The sequence below is a fragment of the Pseudophryne corroboree genome, chromosome 6, assembly GCF_028390025.1.
Source record: "Pseudophryne corroboree isolate aPseCor3 chromosome 6, aPseCor3.hap2, whole genome shotgun sequence".
NCBI lineage: Eukaryota > Metazoa > Chordata > Amphibia > Anura > Myobatrachidae > Pseudophryne > Pseudophryne corroboree.
Genome location: NC_086449.1, coordinates 800,810,306 through 800,835,673, shown reverse-complemented (window position 1 = coordinate 800,835,673; position 25,368 = coordinate 800,810,306). Strand labels below are relative to the sequence as shown.

Sequence of the window (25,368 nt, the reverse complement as noted above, 5' to 3'; positions counted from 1 at the left end):
CCTCTGAAAAGATGGCTCACAACAATAATAACCCGATTTTTGTAACAATAACTATGTACAAGTATTGCAGACAATCCGCACTTGGGATGGGCGCCCAGCATCCACTACGGACTACGAGAAATAGAATTATCGGTAAGTAAATTCTTATTTTCTCTGACGTCCTAAGTGGATGCTGGGGACTCCGTCAGGACCATGGGGATTATACCAAAGCTCCCAAACGGGCGGGAGAGTGCGGATGACTCTGCAGCACCGAGTGAGAGAACTCCAGGTCCTCCTCAGCCAGGGTGTGCCCCTGACCAAGTAGCAGCTCGGCAAAGTTGTAAAGCCGAGACCCCTCGGGCAGCCGCCCAAGATGAGCCCACCTTCCTTGTGGAATGGGCATTTACATATTTTGGCTGTGGCAGGCCTGCCACAGAATGTGCAAGCTGAATTGTACTACACATCCAACTAGCAATCGTCTGCTTAGAAGCAAGAGCACCCAGTTTGTTGGGTGCATACAGGATAACAGCAAGTCAGTTTTCCTGACTCCAGCCGTCCTGGAAACCTATATTTTCAGGGCCCTGACAACATCTAGCAACTTGGAGTCCTCCAAGTCCCTAGTAGCCGCAGGTACCACAATAAGCTGGTTCAGGTGAAACGCTGACACCACCTTAGGGAGAAACTGGGGACGAGTCCGCAGCTCAGCCCTGTCCGAATGGACTATCAGATATGGGCTTTTGTGAGACAAAGCCGCCAATTCTGACACTCGCCTGGCCGAGGCCAGGGCCAACATCATGGTCACTTTCCATGTGAAATATTTCAAATCCACAGATTTGAGCGGTTTAAACCAATGTGATTTGAGGAATCCCAGAACTACGTTGAGATCCCACAGTGCCACTGGAGGCACAAAAGGGGGTTGTATATGCAGTACTCCCTTGACAAACTTCTGGACTTCAGGAACTGAAGCCAATTCTTTCTGGAAGAAAATCGACAGGGCCGAAATTTGAACCTTAATGGACCCCAATTTGAGGCCCATAGACACTCCTGTTTGCAGGAAATGCAGGAATCGACCGAGTTGAAATTTCTTCGTGGGGCCTTCCTGGCCTCACACCACGCAACATATTTCGCCACATGTGGTGATAATGTTGTGCGGTCACCTCCTTCCTGGCTTTGACCAGGGTAGGAATGACCTCTTCCGGAATGCCTTTTTCCCTTAGGATCCGGCGTTCAACCGCCATGCGGTCAAACGCAGCCGCGGTAAGTCTTGGAACAGACATGGTACTTGCTGAAGCAAGTCCCTTCTTAGCGGCAGAGGCCATGAGTCCTCTGTGAGCATCTCTTGAAGTTCCGGGTACCAAGTCCTTCTTGGCCAATCCGGAGCCACGAGTATAGTTCTTACTCCTCTACGTCTTATAATTCTCAGTACCTTAGGTATGAGAAGCAGAGGAGGGAACACATACACCGACTGGTACACCCACGGTGTTACCAGAACGTCCACAGCTATTGCCTGAGGGTCTCTTGACCTGGCGCAATACCTGTCCAGTTTTTTGTTCAGGCGGGACGCCATCATGTCCACCTTTGGTCTTTCCCAACGGTTCACAATCATGTGGAAGACTTCCCGATGAAGTCCCCACTCTCCCGGGTGGAGGTCGTGCTGAGGAAGTTTGCTTCCCAGTTGTCCACTCCCGGAATGAACACTGCTGACAGTGCTAACACATGATTTTCCGCCCAGCGAAGAATCCTTGCAGTTTCTGCCATTGCCCTCCTGCTTCTTGTGCCGCCCAGTCTGTTTACGTGGGCGACTGCCGTGATGTTGTCCCACTGGATCAATACCGGCTGACCTTGAAGCAGAGGTCTTGCTAAGCTTAGAGCATTGTAAATTGCTCTTAGCTCCAGTATATTTATGTGGAGAGAAATCTCCAGACTTGATCACACTCCCTGGAAATTTTTTCCTTGTGTGACTGCTCCCCAGCCTTTCAGGCTGGCATCTGTGGTCACCAGGACCCAGTCCTGAATGCCGAATCTGTGGCCCTTTAGTAGATGAGCACTCTGCAGCCACCACAGAAGAGACACCCTTGTCCTTGGAGACAGGGTTATCCGCTGATGCATCTGAAGATGCGATCCGGACCATTTTTCCAGCAGATCCCACTGAAAAGTTCTTGCGTGAAATCTGCCGAATGGAATCGCTTCGTAAGAAGCCACCATTTTTCCCAGGACCCTTGTGCAATGATGCACTGACACTTTTCCTGGTTTTAGGAGGTTCCTGACTAGCTCGGATAACTCCCTGGCTTTCTCCTCCGGGAGAAACACCTTTTTCTGGACTGTGTCCAGAATCATCCCTGGGAACAGCAGACGTGTCGTCGGAGACAGCTGCGATTTTGGAATATTTAGAATCCACCCGTGCTGTCGTAGAACTACTTGAGATAGTGCTACTCCGTCCAACTGTTCTCTGGACCTTGCCCTTATCAGGAGATCGTCCAAGTAAGGGATAATTAAGACGCCTTTTCTTTGAAGAAGAATCATCATTTCGGCCATTACCTTGGTAAAGACCCGGGGTGCCGTGGACAATCCAAACGGCAGCGTCTGAAACTGATAGTGACAGTTTTGTACCACGAACCTGAGGTACCCTTGGTGAGAAGGGCAAATTGGGACATGGAGGTAAGCATCCTTGATGTCCAGGGACACCATATAGTCCCCTTCTTCCTGGTTCGCTATCACTGCTCTGAGTGACTCCATCTTGATTTGAACCTTTGTATGTAAGTGTTCAAATATTTCAGATTTAGAATAGGTCTCACCGAGCCGTCTGGCTTCAGTACCACAATATAGTGTGGAATAATACCCCTTTCCTTGTTGTAGGAGGGGTACTTTGATTATCACCTGCTGGGAATACAGCTTGTGAATTGTTTCCAATACTGCCTCCCTGTCGGAGGGAGACGTTGGTAAAGCAGACTTCAGGAACCTGCGAGGGGGAGACATCTCGAATTTCCAATCTGTACCCCTGGGATACTACTTGTAGGATCCAGGGTTCCACTTGCGAGTGAGCTCACTGCGCGCTGAAACTCTTGAGACGACCCCCCACCGCAGCTGAGTCCGCTTGTACGGCCCCAGCGTCATGCTGAGGACTTGGCAAAAGCGGTGGAGGGCTTCTGTTCCTGGGAATGGGCTGCCTGCTGCAGTCTTCTTCCCTTTCCTCTATCCCTGGGCAGATATGACTGGCCTTTTGCCTGCTTGCCCTTATGGGGACGAAAGGACTGAGGCTGAAAATACGGTGTCTTTTTCTGCTGAGATGTGACTTGGGGTAAAAAAGGTGGATTTTCCAGCTGTTGCCGTGGCCACCAGGTCCGATGGACCGACCCCAAATAACTCCTCCCCTTTATACGGCAATACTTCCATGTGCCGTTTGGAATCTGCATCACCTGACCACTGTCGTGTCCATAAACATCTTCTGGCAGATATGGACATCGCACTTACTCTTGATGCCAGAGTGCAAATATCCCTCTGTGCATCTCGCATATATAGAAATGCATCCTTTAAATGCTCTATAGTCAATAAAATACTGTCCCTGTCAAGGGTATCAATATTTTCAGTCAGGGAATCCGACCAAGCCACCCCAGCGCTGCACACCCAGGCTGAGGCGATCGCTGGTCGCAGTATAACACCAGTATGTGTGTATATACTTTTTAGGATATTTTCCAGCCTCCTATCAGCTGGCTCCTTGAGGGCGGCCGTATCTGGAGACGGTAACGCCACTTGTTTTGATAAGCGTGTGAGCGCCTTATCCACCCTAAGGGGTGTTTCCCAACGCGCCCTAACTTCTGGCGGGAAAGGGTATAACGCCAATAATTTTCTATCGGGGAAAACCCACGCATCATCACACACTTCATTTAATTTATCTGATTCAGGAAAAACTACAGGTAGTTTTTTCACACCCCACATAATACCCTCTTTTGTGGTACTTGTAGTATCAGAAATATGTAACACCTCCTTCATTGCCCTTAACATGTAACGTGTGGCCCAAATGGAAAATACGTTTGTTTCTTCACCGTCGACACTGGAGTCAGTGTCCGTGTCTGTGTCGACCGACTGAGGTAAATGGGCGTTTTAAAGCCCCTGACGGTGTTTGAGACGCCTGGACAGGTACTAATTGGTTTGCCGGCCGTCTCATGTCGTCAACCGACCTTGCAGCGTGTTGACATTATCACGTAATTCCCTAAATAAGCCATCCATTCCGGTGTCGACTCCCTAGAGAGTGACATCACCATTACAGGCAATTGCTCCGCCTCCTCACCAACATCGTCCTCATACATGTCGACACACACGTACCGACACACAGCACACACACAGGGAATGCTCTGATAGAGGACAGGACCCCACTAGCCCTTTGGGGAGACAGAGGGAGAGTTTGCCAGCACACACCAAAACGCTATAATTATACAGGGACAACCTTTATATAAGTGTTTTTCCCTTATAGCATCTTAATATATATAATCATATCGCCAAATAAGTGCCCCCCCTCTCTGTTTTAACCCTGTTTCTGTAGTGCAGTGCAGGGGAGAGCCTGGGAGCCTTCCCACCAGCATTTCTGTGAGGGAAAATGGCGCTGTGTGCTGAGGAGAATAGGCTCCGCCCCCTTTTTGGCGGGCTTCTTCTCCCGTTTTTCTGAGACCTGGCAGGGGTTAAATACATCCATATAGCCCCAGGGGCTATATGTGATGTATCTTTTAGCCAGTATAGGTATTTCATTGCTGCCCAGGGCGCCCCCCCCAGCGCCCTGCACCCTCAGTGACCGCTGGTGTGAAGTGTGCTGACAACAATGGCGCACAGCTGCAGTGCTGTGCGCTACCTCATGAAGACTGAAAAGTCTTCTGCCGCCGGTTTCTGGACCTCTTCACTCTTCGGCATCTGCAAGGGGGTCGGCGGCGCGGCTCTGGGACCGGACTCCATGGCTGGGCCTGTGTTCGATCCCTCTGGAGCTAATGGTGTCCAGTAGCCTAAGAAGCCAATCCATCCTGCACGCAGGTGAGTTCACTTCTCTCCCCTAAGTCCCTCGATGCTGTGAGCCTGTTGCCAGCAGGACTCACTGAAAATAAAAAACCTAACAAAACTTTTACTCTAAGCAGCTCTTTAGGAGAGCCACCTAGATTGCACCCTTCTCGGCCGGGCACAAAAATCTAACTGAGGCTTGGAGGAGGGTCATAGGGGGAGGAGCCAGTGCACACCACCTGATCCTAAAGCTTTTACTTTTGTGCCCTGTCTCCTGCGGAGCCGCTAATCCCCATGGTCCTGACGGAGTCCCCAGCATCCACTTAGGACGTCAGAGAAATATTATTTTCAATAATAATATTTTAGCACCACCACATTGTTGCGTCTTCAATGAAGACCCGTGAATGGTTTTGTTTGCATTTCTCAGGATGGTCTGATAATCATTTCATCCCTAATGTCTTTATATTTCAAGCTCAAGGCCAGGGGCAAATGCAGGATTTAGCGAGGGGGGTTTCCGTGGGTGTGTATGTATATATGAATGTGTGCTCTATATTATATATATATTTGTATATACATATATAGCACACATTCATATATACATACACAATCACAGATATACTGTACAAACACACATACATACATACATACATACATACATACACACACACACACTGTACATACACCAGCACGCAAACACACATCCATACATACATACAAATGCACACATACACTCAAAGTTCAAACAAACATGATCTAGCAGGCAGGCGGTGGGAGCAGAAGCAGTGTGAGAGGACGGAGAGAGCTGCTGTGGCTGAGTATGCGCAACCAGCATCTCCCCCGGATGTTCTGTAAGCAGAGAGCTCCGTAGCTCTCTGTTACTGCTGCAGCTCCGCGGTCGCGCCTTTTGCTGAGACGGAGACAAAGCTGTCTCCATCTCAAAATTTAAAACTCAACTCATCAGGGGGGGTTTCCAGGTATTCGGAAACCCCCCTGCATGCGCCACTGAAGGCTGCACTGATAATCCGCCACTGCTACTGCTTTTTATGGGCCTACTTCGGCCCTTGTTTTCTGGACGTGCTGAAACAGCGTCTGCATCCTTAGACGCAGCTTCACTGGCTCCGGCAGCGTGAATTCCGCGGTCATCCTGGGTAACATGATTGCTGCTCAGATGACTGATGTTTATGCAGAAGGATCCGATCGGACGCAGCAGCGAATCAGAGAAGCCGGCACTGGGCATCTGTATACACCAGACGCCTCCTGCGGGGGTCTACTACGGTATGCCGTCGCTCAGGATCCCGGCGCCCAGCATACCGGCCCCGGGATCCCTATCGGCAGTGGGGAGAGCGCAAAAGAGCCCCTTGCGGGCACAGCGGCGCACTACGCGGGCACGGTGGCGCGCTACGTGTGCCGCGCTATTTATTCTTCCTCCAGGGGTGTCGTGGACACCCAAAGAGAGAAAATAGTTGTCAGTATGCCGGCTGTCGTGATTTCGGCGCCGGTACGCTGAGTGCCGGGATCCCGACAGCCGGCATATAAAGTGCCACCCCTCCTGCGGCATAGCATATTATCACACAGCTGCTGCATACAGCGCGTGTGTGATCCGCGTCCATCAGTTCTTATCCAGTGTCATTTCCACTTGACCCACCTGAGCCAGAGTTTCTCAAATTCATGTGATGTTATAGGAAGCGAGAATCGATATAAAACGTTCCTCAGATCTTTCTTCTGTATAATGCCATTTCCGTCACGGTCGATTTCACAGAATGTCTGCAGCAGAAACAATGGACAAAAAGGACGTATGTCATAGTAATGCCAATTCTAGATCTGCGTTATGGACTCGGCAGTAGATACATTTTATTTTTAATGGTATCTCTGAGAAATGTTTGGTGAACAACAGATCTGTAATGCTGGGTAAAGGCTGCTGATTGCGCGAGGATAATTTGCCCCTCCCCTTTTACCTTCGCTAGGTCGTGCCATCTGCCTTGTGCCTTGGTAACGAGGTAGTAATGAGCCTGCTCGCAGGCTAGATCCGCAGTGTCCTGGCTTTGTTTTGGCCTTTGATAGATAACAAGAGTTCTTACTAATTGATTTCATTAACACATATACAGTATTGTGAGCGCTACATTAAACCATTGTTATTCTCGTACACAGTTTGTCCAGATGTAATGTATATGAGATAAAGGGGGGTATTCAATTAGTGCTGGGGTTTTTTGACCAGTCGAAAAAATTGCACTTTTTTCCCGTTTTTAGGTCGAATTCACATTCAACCTATTCAATTGAAGTGCCATTTTTTCGACTGGTCAAAAAATTTGTCACGGGCGAAAACCACGTGTTTTGTCGAATTTGCAGGCGTTTTAACCCATTTCTGGGTCCATTTTTTGCCCATGCCGATTTGACTGAAGTGATTAAAAAAACGGGCGAAAACACCGGCAATTGAATACACTAGGTCGAATTAGTGCCGTCTTTTTCTAATTGAATACCCCCCAAGTCTGATCCAGAAACACAGGCACTGCTACTTACGGGGACATTTACTAAGCAGTGATAAGAGCGGAGAAGTGAGCCAGAGGAGAAGTTAGCCCATCAACCAATCAGCAGCTCTGTATAATTTTATAGTGTGCAAATTATAGATGTTACTTCAGTGCTGATTGGTTGATGGGGCAACTTCTCCAGTGGCTCACTTCTCCGCTCTTATCACTGCTTAGTAAATGTCCCCCTAAATCTCCCATTAGTGGGAACACTTCTAGCAATATTTATTTGAACAGACCTTTACATTAAAATCTTAACTGAAGGAAATGAATTTCTGTTGTGGATCAGTCCCCATGGCAATGCAATATACATGTAATAAAATCTTTTCACAATTCAAGTTTAGTTTTAAATTAGACGTTATTTAAAGAAAAAAAAAACATAAAAGAAAAAAATGTTGCCCAGTGTTTGGACTTAATGGGGGAGATTCAATTGTTTGAAAAGTCAGTTGGGTGTCTGTTATTTCCTACAGGAAAAAACAGACACCCAACCGACTATTCAAACAATTGAATTCCCCCCAATTAGTCACCCACTGTATATAAAGGTCTGAGCAAGAGATCACAGAATACCAAGGTATCCCAGCTAAAGAGACTCTCTTTCCTGAACCATTTGACACCTTCTGAATGTTTATTTAGGGCTAAGGGTAACAAATTTGGATAGGCGCCACAATGGCACAACTACTGCTCGGATACATAGACGGTGCCGCCCAATGACATGTTGATGTTTGGAGACGTTTACCTGTAAGACGAGTTGAGCCAGGGAGGGCAGTCGGCTTTTTCCTGCCTTTGTACTAGGCTGAGGAAGTCTATGTAATTTAGGGTGGACATTAGGTCCAGTCCCAGGAGACTCAGCAACCGTTCGTACTCCTTCTGGGTGATGAAGAACATGAAGCTGTCCAAGAGGTGGCGGAAATCATGCATGGTGACAATGCCGTCGCGGTTGCTGTCTATTTTATAAAAGGCGGTGTACGTATCCTAGGGATCACGGAATCAGATGGGTTAGTCACAGGCCCCCACAAGATGTGTGATTACTGTATAAACTAGCAGAAAAGTACAGACAGAACAGACACGGGGTGCAGTCTGGTCAGACAGTGTCATTGATATGGGGACCAGAGGCTTAAGGGGCCCTAGACCAGGTTACATAGGTCCTTCGCAATTTCTCAGATTTGCCTGCTAAGCAATTGGGTCTGACCCGTTCTCCTGCCAGGATGCAGTGACATTCCATTTTCAGGGAATGATGTGTGTAGTGCACGTTATAATGGCAATGGGGGCCTGTAATGTGGCATAATATGGTATGAACTGGGGCACTGTATTACGGCACAATATGATCTGGGGACACTGTATGACATAACGTGAATTGGGGATACTGTGTGGCATCATGTGTACTGACAGCCCTACAGTGTGGCATAACGTAAAACAAGGGCACTACTATGGTTCATAAAGTAACTAGGGCACTGTTATGAGGACTGCTGCGGAGAGGTGTCTCTCTGGAAAGCACTGGGCCAGGGGCCCCCTTCAAAATATTGCTATGGGGCCCACAGAGTTCTGACTACGCCCCCGTGATAATACTATAATGTAGCCCTTATTCCCGCACACTCACTTCCAAATCACATCATTCTACCCAGTCTAACATGGCTGAAGATGGTGCCCAGATGGTCTCTGCACTGTGATGCTCTGATCTCACCATCAGCAAGATACTGCATCCCCAATCATTCATTAACGGAAGCTTACCATACTGTGGAAGGAGAGCTGCTGCTCTAATATTAAACTACATATACAGTAGGTGTAGAAAGATTCTGTATTTGGTCTACAGACAGTCAGAGATATAGATACACCAGAAAGTGCAGAACACCAGGATCCCTGATTCTTATTTTCATTCTTTTTCTTTAAAACTCTCCCTTAGTTCTCTTAACCTTAAAACCCATAGGAAACCCAAGCCCCAGATGTCCGCAGTGCACAAGGTGCTACCCTCACCAGCCCCTGAGATCCACTGATTCTCCACTCACACGCTGTAGAGCAGAACTGTGGCCAGAACCTGGCAGAACGAGTCTCAGGCAACCGAGAACCCTCTATGGAACCATATCTATTGGGGAGGGGTGTGGATCATTAGATCGACAGTGTCTAGGTTGACAATGTTTAGGGTGACCACTATAGGTCGGCAGTCACTAGGCTGACAGGGTCAGAAGGTCGACATGTTCTAGGTCGATAGGTCAAAAGGTCGACATGAGTTTTTTAATGTTTTTTTGGTGTCGTTTTCTTCACAGAGTGACCGGGAACCCCAATTAGTGCACCGTGTACCCTCGCATGGCTCGCTTCGCTCACCATGCTTCGGTCAAGGTCAGATTACCGTTCCAATCGTAGTCCACGTGGATCGTTAAGTATGAAAAAGTTAAAAAAAATATTTTTTTTTTCAAAAACTCATGTCGACCTTTTGACCTAGAACATGTCGACCTTCTGACCCTGTCGACCTAGTGACTGTTGACCTATAGTGGTCGACCTAAACATTGTCAACCTAGACACTGTCGATCTTCAGACCGGATTCCATTGGAGAGCTTGGACCTAAATGGCCACTAAGCTAAAATAGACACTGACCTCACAGGAAAAGGCATACGTGTAATACTACTCTCTGTGCTCCATATCTCAGTGCATTAGCCTTACTAGCTCTGCCCATAGGAACACAGACAACACTATGATCAATACGCAGCGTTACATATTTCTATTTGTGAAGGTTCTGATTAACTTAACTTCTTTCTTTTCTTCCAATACATTACATTGTGCAATATCTTCTACATTTCTACTTACCCCGTATCCTTCTTTTAGCTTATCGGGAAACTGCATGAGACACTCCTCTGCGGTCATGTAATGAGACTTGGTGTTATTCACTCGGTGGTTGGGGCTATTATGTAACTTATCCACGGGACCATCTCCTGATGGGACTAAGAGCAGACATAGCCTCAGTGCTTACATGGTCTCTTCTGTCAACTAGATATTGCTACTTTCAAAACATATCACGTTTCCTTTCATTGTACAGTACTTATTCAAATAGCAGTAGTGGATTTCCCACTAGGCACGTGAGGCACGTGACAAAGGGGCGCCACGGCCCCGAAACGTTGGTCACCCGATTTCAATATGGATTAAAATTTTTGCACTTTATCTACTTTGAAAAAGTCTCCTGAGTGCCGCTGCCTGTTTACTTCTGACTATACAGCCATGTTTCCAGAGGGCACCGGAGCATTATTTATCGAGGGGGAGTGCCGGTTCTAGCATCCGTAAATATATATATATATATATATATATATATATATAGTTCGATGTGCACGGCTCTCCCATTAGTAAGGCATATGCACTGGGTGCCTCCATAAGTAATGAAATAGCCTGAGGAGGCAGCACATGGACCTTCTCCTCTGTTAATACACTCCTGATTGTACTATATGGTTTAAGAGAGGAGCTGACCCAGGTGCAGGCCCCCTTTTCTCTGCGGTAGGTGTGGAGTCCCCCAGAAATATGGCTCCTGTGCCATGTTCCTGGCACTGCGCAAATCTCTGGGAAAATGACATCGCACAGTTTTCCAGAATGATTACTGGGGGCCCCAGGGGCCCGTGGTCACCACACACCCTGACAATGACTGAACATTTGTGTCTATCTAGCGAATAAAATAAGAATTTACTTACCGATAATTCTATTTCTCGTAGTCCGTAGTGGATGCTGGGGACTCCGTCAGGACCATGGGGATTAGCGGGCTCCGCAGGAGACAGGGCACATCTAAAAAAGCTTTTAGGTCACATGGTGTGTACTGGCTCCTCCCCCTATGACCCTCCTCCAAGCCTCAGTTAGGTACTGTGCCCGGACGAGCGTACACAATAAGGAAGGATCTTGAATCCCGGGTAAGACTCATACCAGCCACACCAATCACACCGTACAACTTGTGATCTGAACCCAGTTAACAGTATGATAACAAAACGAAGTAGCCTCCGAAAAGATGGCTCACAACAATAGTAATAACCCGATTTTTGTAACAATAACTATGTACAAGCATTGCAGACAATCCGCACTTGGGATGGGCGCCCAGCATCCACTACGGACTACGAGAAATAGAATTATCGGTAAGTAAATTCTTATTTTCTCTAACGTCCTAGTGGATGCTGGGGACTCCGTCAGGACCATGGGGATTATACCAAAGCTCCCAAACGGGCGGGAGAGTGCGGATGACTCTGCAGCACCGAATGAGAGAACTCCAGGTCCTCCTTAGCCAGAGTATCAAAATTTGTAAAATTTTACAAACGTGTTCTCCCCTGACCACGTAGCTGCTCGGCAAAGTTGTAATGCCGAGACTCCTCGGGCAGCCGCCCAGGATGAGCCCACCTTCCTTGTGGAATGGGCATCTACATATTTCGTCTGTGGCAGGCCTGCCACAGAATGTGCAAGCTGAATTGTACTACAAATCCAGCGTGCAATAGACTGCTTAGAAGCATGAGCACCCAGCTTGTTGGGTGTATACAATATAAACAGCAAGTCAGACTTTCTGACTCCAGCCGTCCTAACTATATATATATATATATATATATATATATATATTTTTAGGGCCCTGACCACGTCTAGTAACTTGGAGTCCTCCAAGTCCCTAGTAGCCGCAGGCACCACAAGAGGTTGTTTCAGGTGAAAACGCTGACACCCCTTTATGAAGAAACTGGAGACGAGTCCCAGTTCTGTCCTGTTCAAATGGAAAATTTTAATATGGGCTTTTGTAAGACAAAGCCGCCCATTCTGACAATCGCCTGGCCGAGGCCAGGGCTAACAACATGGTCACTTCCCATGTGAGATATTTGTCAACAGCATGGTCACTTTCCATGTGAGATATTTCAAATCCACAGATTTGAGCGGTTCAAACCAATATGATTTTAAGAAATCCCAACACTATGTTGAGATCTCACGGTGCCCCTAGGGGCACAAAAAAGCTGTATATGCAATACATCCTTTACAATCTGGACTTCAGGAACTGAAGTCAATTCTTTCTGGAAGAAAATCTACAGGGCCGAAATTTAAATGTTAATGAACCCCAATTTGAGGTCCAAAACACTCCTGTTTTCAGGAAGTGTAGAAATCGACCTAGTTGAATTTCCGTCGTGGAGCCTTCCTGGCCTCACCCACGCAACATATTTTCACCACATGTGGTGATGACGTTGTGCGGTCACCTCCTTCCTGGCTTTGACCAGGGTAGGTATGACCTCTTATGGAATGCCTTTTCCCTTCAGGATCCGGCATTCAACCGCCATGCCGTCAAACGCAGCCGCGGTAAGTCTTGGAATAGACATGGTACTTGCTGAATCAAGTCCCTTCTTAGCTCCCCAGGCCCTTAGTCCTCTGTGAGCATTTCTTGAAGTTCCGGGTACCAAGTCCCTCTTGGCCAATCCGGAGCCACTAGTATAGTTCATACTCCTCTATGTCTTATAATTCTCAATACCCTGGTTATGAGAAACAGAGGAGGGAACACATACACTGACTGGTACACCCACGGTGTTACCAGAACATCCACAGCTATCGCCTGAAGGTCTCATGACCTGGCGGAATACCTGTCCCGTTTTTTGTTCGGGCGGGACGCCATCATGTCCACCTTTGGTCTTTGCCAACGGTCCACAATCATGTTGAAAAACTTCCCTATGAAGTTTCCACTCTCCCGGGTGGAGGTCATGCCTGCTGAGGAAGTCTGCTTCCCAGTCGTCCACTCCCGGAAAGAACACTGCTGACAGTGCTATCACATGATTTTCCGCCTAGCGAAAAATCCTTGCAGTTTTCACTGCCCTCCTGCTTCTTGTGCCGCCCTTCTGTTTACGTGGGCGACTGCCGTGATGTTATCCCACTGGATCAATACCGGCTGACCTTGAAGCAGAGGTCTAGCTAAGTTTAGAGCATTATAAATTTGCTCTAAGCTTATTTATGCGGAGAGAATTCTCCAGACTTAATCACACTTCCCTGGAAATTTTTTCCCTGTGTGACTGTTCCCCAGCCTCTCAGGCTGGCCTCCGTGGTCACCGGCATCCAATCCTGAATGCCGAATCTGCGGCCCTCTAGAAGATGAGCACTCTGTAATCACCACAGGAGAGACACCCTTTTCCTTGGATATAGGGTTATCCGCTGATGCATCTGAGGATGCGATCCGGACCATTTGTCCAGCAGATCCCACTGAAGAGTTCTTGCGGGAAATCTGCCGAATGGAATTGCTTCGTAATAAGCCACCATTTTTACCAGGACTCTTGTGCAATGATGCACTGACACTTTTCCTGGTTTTAGGAGGATCCCGATTAGCTCGGATAACTCCCTGGTTTTCTCCACTGGGAGAAACACGTTTTTCTGGACTGTGTCCAGAATCTTCCCTAGGAACAGTAGACGTGTCGTCGGAAAAAGCTGCGATTTTGGAATATTTAGAATCCACTCGTGCTGTCGTAGAACTACTTAAGATAGTGCTACTCCGACCTCCAACTGTTCTCTGGACCTTGCCCTTATCAGGAAAGCGTCCATGTTTCTTTTAAGAAAAATCATCATTCCGGCCATTACCTTGGTAAAGACCCGGGGCGCCGTGGACAATCCAAACGGCAGCGTCTGAACTGATAGTGACAGTTCTGTACCAGGAACCTGAAGTACCCTTGGTGAGAAGGGCAAATTTGGACCTGTAGGTAAACGTCCCTGATATCCAGTGACATCATATCGTCCCCTTCTTCCTGGTTCGCTATCACTGCTCCGAGTGACTCCATCTTGATTTGAACGCTTGTATGTAAGTGTTCAAATATTTCAGATCTCACCGAGCCGGTTGGCTTCAGTACCACAATATAGTGTGGAATACTACCCCCTTCCTTGTTGTAAGAAGGGTACTTTGATTATCACCTGCTGGGAATACAGCCTGTGAATTGTGTGAGGGGGAGACGTCTCGAATTTCCAATGTACACCTGGGATATTACATGTAGGATCCCGGAGTTCCCTTGCGAGTGTTGCTGAAACTCTTGAGATGACCCCCTACCGCACCTGAGTCCGCTTGTACGGCCCCAGCGTTATGCTGCGGACTTGGCAGAAGCCGTGAGGAGCTTCTGTTCCTGGGAATGAGCTGCTTGCTGCAGTCTTCTTCCCTTTCCTCTCCCCCTGGGCAGATATGACTGGCCTTCGCCCGCCTGCCCGTATGGGGACGAAAGGACTGAGACTGAAAAGACTGTGTCCTTTTCTGCCAATATGTGACTCGGGGTAACAAAAGGTGGATTTTTCAGCTGTTGCCATGGCCACCAGGTCCAATGGACCGCCCCTTTATACGGCAATACTTCCATATGCCGTCTGGAATCTGCCTCACCTGACCACTGTCGTGTCTTCGTCTGGCAGATATGTACATCACATTTACTCTTGATGCCAGAATGCAAATATGCCTCTGCGCATCACACATATATAGAAATGCATCCTTAAAATGCTCTATAGACAATAAAATCCTGTCCCTGTCAAGGGTATCAAAATTTTCAGTCAGGAAATCCGACCAAGCCCCCTCAGCGCTGCACATCCAGGCTGAGGCGATTGCTGGTCGTAGTATAACACCAGTATGTGTGTATATACTGTTATGATATTTTCCAGCTTCCTATCAGCTGGCTCCTTGAGGGCGGCCGTATCTGGAAACGGTAACGCCATGTTTTTTATAAGCGTGTGAGCGCCTTGTCCACCCTAAGGTGTGTTTTCCAACTCGCCCTTACTACTGGCGGGAAAAAGGGTATACCGCCCATAACTTTCTGTCGGAGGAACCCCACGTATCATCACACACTTCATTTAATTTATCTGATTCAGGCAAAACTACAAGTAGTTTATTCCCACTCTACAAAATACCCTTATTTGTGGTACTTGTGGTATCAGAAATACGTAACACCTCCTTCATTGCCCTTAACATGTAACTTGTGGCCCTAAAGGAAAAATACGTTTGTTTCTTCACCGTCGACACTGGGGTCAGTGTCCGTGTCAGTGTCTGTCGACCGACTGAGGTAAATGGGCGTTTTTACAAGCCCCTGACGGTGTCTGAAACGCCTGGACCGATACTAATTTGTCCGCCGGCTGTCTCATGTCGTCAACCGGCTTGCAGCGTGTTGACATTATCACGTAATTCCATAAGTAAGCCATCCATTCTGGTGTCGACTCCCTAGAGAGTGACATCACCATTACAGGCAATTTTCTCCGTCTCCTCACCAACATTTTCCTCATACATGTCGACACACACGTACCGACCTACAGCACACACATACAGGGAATGCTCTGATAGAGGACAGGACCCACTAGCCCTTTGGGGAGACAGAGGGAGAGTTTGCCAGCACACACCAAAAGCGCCATAATGTATATAACAACCCTAGAAGGTGTTGTTTCTATATATGGGCTCTTAATATATAATTATATCGCCAATTTATGCCCCCCTTCTCTTTAACCCTGTTTCTGTAGTGCAGGGGAGAGTGGGAGCCTTCCTCACCAGCGGAGCTGGTCAGGAAAATGGCGCTGAGTGCTGAGGAGAATAAGCTCCGCCCCTTTCACGGCGGGCTTTTCTCCCGGTTATTAGGAAAACTGGCCTGGGTTAAATACATACATATAGCCTTAATGGCTATATGTGATGTATTTATTTGCCTCTAAGGTAATCTATATTGCTGCCCAGGGCGCCCCCAGCAGCGCCCTGCACCCTCCGTGACCGAGATCAGTGAGCCGTGTAGCAACAATGGCGCACAGACTGAGGAGTCTTCTGCCGCCTGTTTCCGGACCTCCGTTCTGCCGTTCTTCAGCGTCTGTAAGGGGGATCGGCGGCGCGGCTCCGGGACGAACCCCAGGCTGACCTGTGTTCCGACTCCCTCTGGAGCTCAGTGTCCAGTAGCCTAAGACTTCAATCCTCCTGCACGCAGGTGAGTTGCAAGTCTCTCCCCTAAGTCCCTCGTTGCAGTGATCCTGTCGCCAGCAGGAATCACTGATTAGAAACCTAAAAAAAAACTTTTCTAAACAGCTCTTTAAGAGAGCCACCTAGATTGCACCCTCTCGGACGGGCACAAAAACCTAACTGAGGCTTGGAGGAGGGTCATAGGGGGAGGAGCCAGTACACACCATGTGACCTAAAAGCTTTTTTAGATGTGCCCTGTCTCCTGCGGAGCCCGCTAATCCCCATGGTCCTGACGGAGTCCCCAGCATCCACTAGGACGTTAGAGAAATAAAGTATGGAGATGTTCTTCATTTTTAGATCAAAACATTTAAGCTTGCATACCATCCTCAAAAGGACCCTGAAGGGTAAATTTACTAAGATGGGAGTTCTATTTAACATGGGATGTTGCCTATAGCAACCAATCAGATCAGACTCTAGGTATTATCTTCTAGAAGGTGATAGATAAATAAGAAGTAGAATGTGATTGGTTGCTATGGGCAACATCCCATTTTAAACAGAACTCCCATCTTAGTAAATTTACCCCTAAATCTCTGCAAGTCCCTATACTAGCATAACATAGTAACATAGTATCTGAGGTTGAAAAAAGACAATTGTCCATCGAGTTCAACCTATTTGCGGTGTCCTATGCATGATGATTTGACTAAAATTTCTGACTGATGCTGCTGTCAGCCATTGCATTTAATCCCTATTTATAGTAACTATAATGCATGACTATGCACCATACCCCTGGATATCCTTTTCCAATAGGAATTTATCTAACCCATTCTTAAAGGTGTTGACAGATTCCGCCATTACAACTCCCTCGGGCAGGGAATTCCAAACACGTATTGTCCTTACCGTGAAAAAGCCTTTACGCTGTATTGTGCGGAATCTCCTCTCCTCTAACCTGAGCGAGTGTCCACGAGTCCTCTGTGTTGATCTAACCAAAAACAGGTCCCGCGCAAGCTCTGTGTATTGTCCCCTTATATATTTGTAGATGTTGATCATATCCCCTCTTAGTCTCCGCTTTTCCAATGTAAACATGCCTAGTCTTTCAAGCCTTTCCTTGTATTCCATCGTCTCCATGCCCTTAATTAGTTTGGTCGCCCTCCTCTGTACCTTTTCAAGCTCCAGGATATCCTTTTTGTAGTACGGTGCCCAGAACTGTACACAGAGTACGGTGCCCAGAACTGTACACATATATGCCCAGCACACCATTACATTGCAGTTAAATGCACCCACGCTCAGGTACAGGGGTCAAATCCAGACAAGGACTGGCTCGTGAGCCACGCAACAGATCTGCAGTATATTATTGTTAGCGCCGATCACTGTTTTGTGTATATATATACAGATGTGACACTCCGCGTCTTGCAGATAATCGCTTGCTGTGATGGGTACTCATGCGGTAGCGATTACCCGCACTTTGCTGTGACTATACGCAGCATGCGTACACACCATGCATTTTTTATGGAAACAGGCTCGTACACACGTGCCCACAGACATTCGCAGGCACACTATTTGCGGCAGACAAGTCACGTTATCTGTGACTTATTTGCAAACTGACGCTGGGCACATCTGAATGGCATTCATACTGCCGCGCAGCTGGCACCATATACAATCTGGGTAAAACCCAGCGCAGGTATATTTCTTTTTGGTTCAAACTTTAGCCTAGTGCTATCCTGGCGGGTGTGGATCATGAGATCGACAGTGTCTAGGTCGACAATGTTTAGGTTGACCACTATAGGTCGACAGGGTTGGAAGGTCGACATGGTTTCTAGGTCGACATGTGCTAGGTCGACATGTCAAAGGGTCGACATGAGGTTTTTGGGTTTAATTGGTGTCATTTTCTTCGTAGAGTGACCGGGAACCCCAATTAGTGCACCGTGTCCCCTCGCATGGCTCGCTTCGCTCGCCATGCTTCGGGCAAGGTGCCACGCTCTGCTACCGCTGCGCTCGGCACAGATTACCGTTCCAGTCGTAGTCCACGTGGATCGTTAAGTATGAAAAAGTTCAAAAAAAGAAAATAAATGTGAAAAACTCATGTCAACCTTCTGACCTGTCAACCTAGCACATGTCGACCTAGAAACCCTCTCGACCTTCCAACCCTGTCGACCTAGTGACTGTCGACCTATAGTGGTCGACCTAAACATTGTCGACCTAGACAGTGTCGATCTTCAGACCGGATCCAATCCTGGCTGCTTCCAATCAAGGCTCTATAAGGCCTAGATCAGTGATTTTCAACCTTTTTTTACTCGCGGCACACCGAACAATATTTTTAAATTGCCAAGGCGCACCTTCAGTTCCCCACAAAAAAAAAACACACATACATTGGCCTACACAGAAAAAACAATCAGATTGCTCCCCACATAAATCCTATTGCAACCCACATGAATAATTCACATTGTTCCCCCCATAAATCCTTATTCTCCCCACATAAATTCTATTGAAATCCCATTGTTCCCCACAGGAGAAATAAAATAACAAATATTATCAGCTGTCCTCCTCCCTGTCCCTCAGTGGCGGGGGTTGTTCATAGTAGAGTGCTGCGAATACTGAGCAGCGGGCGGTAGGGCAGGTGTGGATGTGGGCGGGCAAGGAAAGCTGTGTATGCAGGCAGGAACTGGAAGATGTGTATGCAGGCAGGTGGGCTGGCTTGGGTGGTGAGACGCGGCGGCCGTGACCTATGATATCACATTGTTTTCAAGGCATAGGTCATGGCCGGAGCACAACTGATCCTCTAAGAAGAGCCCGGGCCAATAGTTCACCCTGAAGGTGCAGGAAGCTGCTCTGGCTCCACAGCACAACTTGTAACTGGTAGTGGCACACTAGTGTGCCACGGCACACTGGTTGAAAAAGCCTGGCCTAGATGGATGTGGCTCACAACTGATTAATAATAATCTTGAAGACATTTTATGGCACTCATTAAAGGGACAGAGATTTTCCCAACATATTCAATAACCGGCTGTGACAATAATCCCCACCACTAGGGGGTGCTATAATAGTGGGTGGCAGATGTCTTAAGCCTGGAGAAGTAATAAAGCAGTGATAAGTGGAAGGTGAGAACGCACCAGCCAATCAGCTCCTAACTGTCATTTTTAAAACCTGTAATGATTGGCTGGTACGTTATCACCATTTATCACTTCTCCAGGCTTAATACATCTGCCCCTAAGTCTGATAAGCCCTTCCTCTGATTCACATAAACTAGTTTTCCAACATGTACATTAGTGTTTGAGTGAGTGCAGCGCCAACAAGGAATTTGTATTCAGTCTGTGACTATTTACAGACAGCAAAAAAAATTATTTTTTGTTTTTGTTTAATATGACATATGATATAGCTGATATTTGATATCTGAACATCTGAAATTACGTTTATTATGTATAGCAAATATACCTTCAAATAATGACACAAAGTCCAGATAACTGAGCCCTTCCTTTGTGAATCCCAATTTTTGGGTTAAGTCGTGAAACTGATCGTCATCCAAATACAGCTGGTGATCCCGCAGAACCTGCGGAGAGCAGAATTAATTAGAGATTCAGAAACATGTAGCGATTGGGGATGTGTCAATTTCTAAGGTGCAAATTATCAAATAACAGACAGAGGCGCTCGGAGATTTACAGCCAGGGATCTGTGATTTAAAGTCTTTCCAAGTCTTAAAAAAAAAAAAAGTCGCAAGTGTGTTAATGATTGGCGCGCGGTCTCTCTAAGGAGGCCGCTCTTCAGTCGGAAAAATACTGCCACAGGGAACCACAAAACTCCGTAACTTTATTTCTTCCTTTCAAAAGTTTCTCCCGTGTCTCCTGGGCAAAATCTTCCTTTCTCCTGGGAGGGAGTGACTCACAGAACGAGGACGTGACAGATGAAATGTAATGAATTATTTCAGTAAATGGCACTACTTGAATGACAGCAAGCACCCAGTAGTGAACCCTTCATATATTTATTTTTTTGTGACAGCAGGGAAATTATTATTATTACAACAAACAATCTTTACACTTTGTTAATTTAGTCATAAGTAATCTAATTTAGAGCTCACATATGTACCGCCTTCTGCTCCGTGCAGGTAAATATGCAAATCCGGTGACTCATTCCCTTTCTAAAAGTTGACAGATTTTATAAAATCTTCAATTCCAAACATGTTAAACTGGATCTTTTTTTTTTTTTTTTTTTTTAAGAATTTGCCGTAACTTTTACCATCATTATTTGTATGTGTGCGCTAGAAATCTCCTGCAATTTAGGGGTAGGATCAGTGAGAACGCCGCTATTCTTCTTGGCTGCAGACCCCAAATATCTCTTGGATATCACAAAAATGAATGTGTCGGGGCCGTCTTAACTGCATTGTAGGCCCTGGGCAAATCAATGTACTAGGGCCCCTACACACCCATCCATGGAAATAAAACTAAATCATAACATGCCCCTTCTGGGGTCCTGCGCCATCTCTCTACATGCTTCCATACAGTGAATGGCTGTCAGCACTCTGACTGGTGGATAGCTCCAGCCATCCACCAATCAGCCTGTTGACAGCTATTCACTGTCTGGCTGCAAGCTTGGAAGTAGGTAGAGAATGCAGGCACTCTGATTGGTAGATAGCTGCAGCCATCCACCAATCAGCATGCTGACAGGCATTCACTGTCTGGCTGCAGGCTGGAAGGACAGGTAGAGAATGCTGCACTCTGATTGGTAGACAACTCCAGCCATCCACCAATCAGGCTGCTGACAGCCATTCACTGTCTGGCTGCAGGCTGGGAAGCAGGTAGAGAATGCAGGCACTCTGATTGGTAGATAGCTCCAGCCATCCACCAATCAGCATGCTGACAGGCATTCACTGTCTGGCTGCAGGCTGGAAGGACAGGTAGAGAATGCTGCACTCTGATTGGTAGATATCTCCAGTAATCCACCAATAGGCATGCTGACAGTTAATGACATGTTAAGATGGCCCTGTGCTGTGTATGTGCAACATTATGCATAATGGCCTTGATGGTAAAGCTCCATGCATTGGTGGATCTCTCCGTCTGTGAATTTGGCATTTTTGGTAGCCAAATGGGTGGCTACCTTGTGAACACATGGAAAAGAGCCGACTCGTGGGAGTGGCATGGGAGTGTTGTGGTTCTGTAGCCAGACTTCCCTGGTAGTTTTAGTAGAGCGCATACATTACACACATACACAGTCACACATATATTACACATACACACACACTTTCACTCACTCACTCTCTTTCCATCCTCTTACCTAAGGAAGTCTGCAGGCCGGAGCTGGAGCAGATCATCCTCCTGTTCAGCCTGGCCCTGTGTAACTCTGCCCCCAGTTCTGTGTAGCTCCGCCCCCTTTTAGGTCCGCACACTGCACTGACACAGGGGAGGGAAGAGGAGGCTTCATGCTGCTGGCGCCATTGCCTGTCATAGAGTGTGACAGGCGCAGCAGCAGCAGCAGGGGGACATCAGCTCAGCACAGGGATGCAGCGCAGGGGGAGTGCCTCTCCATCCTGGGGCCTCCCTGCACTGCATCCCTTTGCTGAGCGGCTTGCGCCGGCTCTGGTCCAGCTAAGCTGATATTTACCTGCGCCTGGGGACAGCGCTACCTGGCAGAGGGGTATATGTACTACTAAGCCTTGGAAAGAGATAAAGTGGAGAGAGATAAAGTACCAGCCAACCAGCTCCTAACTGACATTTTTCAAACCCAGGGGGAGATGTATCAAAGCTTGGAGAGAGATAAAGTGGATGAAGATAAAGTACCAGCCAATCAGCTCCTAACTGCCATGTTACAGGCTGTGTTTGAAAAATGGCAGTTAGGAGCTGGTTGGTTGGTAGTTTATCTCGCTCTACTTTATCTCTCCCCAGGGCTTAGTACATAGACTGCAAAGCCTGTAACATGACAGGAGACAATTGGTTGGTACTTATTTCTGTGCACTTTATCTCCCTCCAAGGCTTGGTACATAGGCCCTCATTCCGAGTTGTTCGCGCGCTAGCTGCTTTTAGCAGCATTGCACACGCTAGGCCGCCGCCCTCTGGGAGTGTATCTTAGCTTAGCAGAATTGCGAACGAAAGATTAGCAGAATAGCGAATAAATAATTCTTAGCAGTTTCTGAGTAGCTCCAGACCTACTCCTAAACTGCGATCAGCTCAGCCCGTTTCGTTCCTGGTTTGACGTCACAAACACGCCCTGCGTTCGGCCAGCCACTCCCCCGTTTCTCCAGATACTCCCGCGTTTTTCCCTGACACGCCTGCGTTTTTTAGCCAATGCCGGGAAAACGCTGAGTTACCACCCAGAAACGCCCCTTTCCTGTCAATCATTTACCGAACAGCAGTGCGACTGAAAAGCGTTGCAGACGCTACGGCAAAACAGCTTTTAGTAAAATAACTAAGCGCATGGGCTCTGCGAACCATGCGCAGTTAGCGGCTAATCGCAGTTTAGCGAAAATCGGCAACGAGCGAACAACTCGGAATGACCCCCATAGGGCCTAATTCAGACATGATCGCAAAAGCAAAATTTTCTCTAATAGTCCAAACCACGCTGCACTGCAGGCGGGGGGGGGAGGGGGGGGGGGCAGGGGGCAGATATAACACATCCCACCCAAATCTAACTCTCTCTGCACATGTTACATATGCCCCACCTGCAGTGCACATAGTTCTCCTAACAAATTTGCTGCTACGATCAGGTCTGAATAACCCCCTATATTTGTCATTATCTTGTTTGTGTAGCGCTACCAGACGCAGCGCTGCTGTAACATCTCTCACTGACCTGTTTGGTGATGGATGATTGGAGTACGTTGTGGAAAAATAAGATTTTACTTACCGATAAATCTATTTCTCGTAGTCCGTAGTGGATGCTGGGGACTCCGTCAGGACCATGGGGAATAGCGGCTCCGCAGGAGACAGGGCACAAAAGTAAAAGCTTTAGGATCAGGTGGTGTGCACTGGCTCCTCCCCCTATGACCCTCCTCCAAGCCTCAGTTAGGATACTGTGCCCGGACGAGCGTACACAATAAGGAAGGATTTTGAATCCCGGGTAAGACTCATACCAGCCACACCAATCACACCATATAACTTGTGATCTGAACCCAGTTAACAGCATGATAACAGCGGAGCCTCTGAAAAGATGGCTCACAACAATAATAACCCGATTTTTGTAACAATAACTATGTACAAGTATTGCAGACAATCCGCACTTGGGATGGGCGCCCAGCATCCACTACGGACTACGAGAAATAGATTTATCGGTAAGTAAAATCTTATTTTCTCTGACGTCCTAGTGGATGCTGGGGACTCCGTCAGGACCATGGGGATTATACCAAAGCTCCCAAACGGGCGGGAGAGTGCGGATGACTCTGCAGCACCGAATGAGAGAACTCCAGGTCCTCTTTAGCCAGGGTATCAAATTTGTAGAATTTTACAAACGTGTTCTCCCCCGACCACGTAGCTGCTCGGCAGAGTTGTAATGCCGAGACCCCTCGGGCAGCCGCCCAGGATGAGCCCACCTTCCTTGTGGAATGGGCCTTGACAGATTTAGGCTGTGGCAGGCCTGCCACAGAAAGTGCAAGTTGAAATGTGCTACAAATCCAACAAGCAATCGTCTGCTTAGAAGCAAGAGCACCCAGTTTGTTGGGTGCATACAGGATAACAGCGAGTCAGTTTTCCTGACTCCAGCCGTCCTGGAAACCTATATTTTCAGGGGCCTGACAACATCTAGCAACTTGGAGTCCTCCAAGTCCCTAGTAGCCGCAGGTACCACAATAAGCTGGTTCAGGTGAAACGCTGACACCACCTTAGGAAGAAACTGGGGACGAGTCCGCAGCTCTGCCCTGTCCGAATGGACAATCAGATATGGCTTTTGTGAGACAAAGCCGCCAATTCTGACACTCGCCTGGCCGAGGCCAGGGCCAACAGCATGGTCACTTTTCATGTGAGATATTTCAAATCCACAGATTTGAGCGGTTTAAAATGTGATTTGAGGAATCCCAGAACTACGTTGAGATCCCACAGTGCCACTGGAGGCACAAAAAGGGGGTTGTATATGCAATACTCCCTTGACAAACCTCTGGACTTCAGGAACTGAAGCCAATTCTTTCTGGAAGAAAATTGACAGGGCCGAAATTTGAACCTTAATGGACCCCAATTTGAGGCCCATAGACACTCCTGTTTGCAGGAAATGCAGGAATCGACCGAGTTGAAATTTCTTCGTGGGGCCTTCCTGGCCTCACACCACGCAACATATTTTCGCCACATGTGGTGATAATGTTTTGCGGTCACCTCCTTCCTGGCTTTGACCAGGGTAGGAATGACCTCTTCCGGAATGCCTTTTTCCCTTAGGATCTGGCGTTCCACCGCCATGCCGTCAAACGCAGCCGCGGTAAGTCTTGGAACAGACCTGGTACTTGCTGAAGCAAGTCCCTTCTTAGCGGCAGAGGCCACGAGTCCTCTGTGAGCATTTCTTGAAGTTCCGGGTGCCACGTCCTTCTTGGCCAATCCGGAGCCACGAGTATAGTTCTTACTCCTCTACGTCTTATAATTCTCAGTACCTTGGTTATGAGAAGCAGAGGAGGGAACACATACACCAACTGGTACACCCACGGTGTTACCAGAACGTCCACAGATATTGCTTGAGGGTCTCTTGACCTGGCGCAATACCTGTCCAGTTTTTTGTTCAGGCGGGACGCCATCATGTCCACCTTTGGTCTTTCCCAACGGTTCACAATCATGTGGAATACTTCCCGATGAAGTCCCCACTCTCCCGGGTGGAGGTCGTGCCTGCTGAGGAAGTCTGCTTCCCAGTTGTCCACTCCCGGAATGAACACTGCTGACAGTGTTATCACATGATTTTTCGCCCAGCGAAGAATCCTTGCAGTTTCTGCCATTGCCCTCCTGCTTCTTGTGCCGCCCTGTCTGTTTACGTGGGCGACTGCCGTGATGTTGTCCCACTGGATCAATACCGGCTGACCTTGAAGCAGAGGTCTTGCTAAGCTTAGAACATTGTAAATTGCCCTTA

The 25,368-nt window shown here is 47.7% G+C and overlaps 1 protein-coding gene across 3 annotated transcripts in view; it reads right to left on the bottom strand.

Moving 5' to 3' along the window:
* EFCAB6 (EF-hand calcium binding domain 6) overlaps positions 1 to 25,368 on the bottom strand; it is a 411,320-nt gene that overhangs the window by 77,926 nt on the left and 308,026 nt on the right. For all 3 annotated transcript variants that reach the window (XM_063928921.1, XM_063928922.1, XM_063928923.1), the window contains 5 exons: positions 19,783 to 19,897; positions 10,284 to 10,417; positions 8,221 to 8,456; positions 6,918 to 7,014; positions 6,608 to 6,726 (listed from right to left, as the gene is read on the bottom strand). In XM_063928921.1, coding sequence (XP_063784991.1) covers positions 6,608 to 6,726; positions 6,918 to 7,014; positions 8,221 to 8,456; positions 10,284 to 10,417; positions 19,783 to 19,897 — 701 coding nt within the window. The remainder of the gene's footprint in view (positions 1 to 6,607; positions 6,727 to 6,917; positions 7,015 to 8,220; positions 8,457 to 10,283; positions 10,418 to 19,782; positions 19,898 to 25,368) is intronic.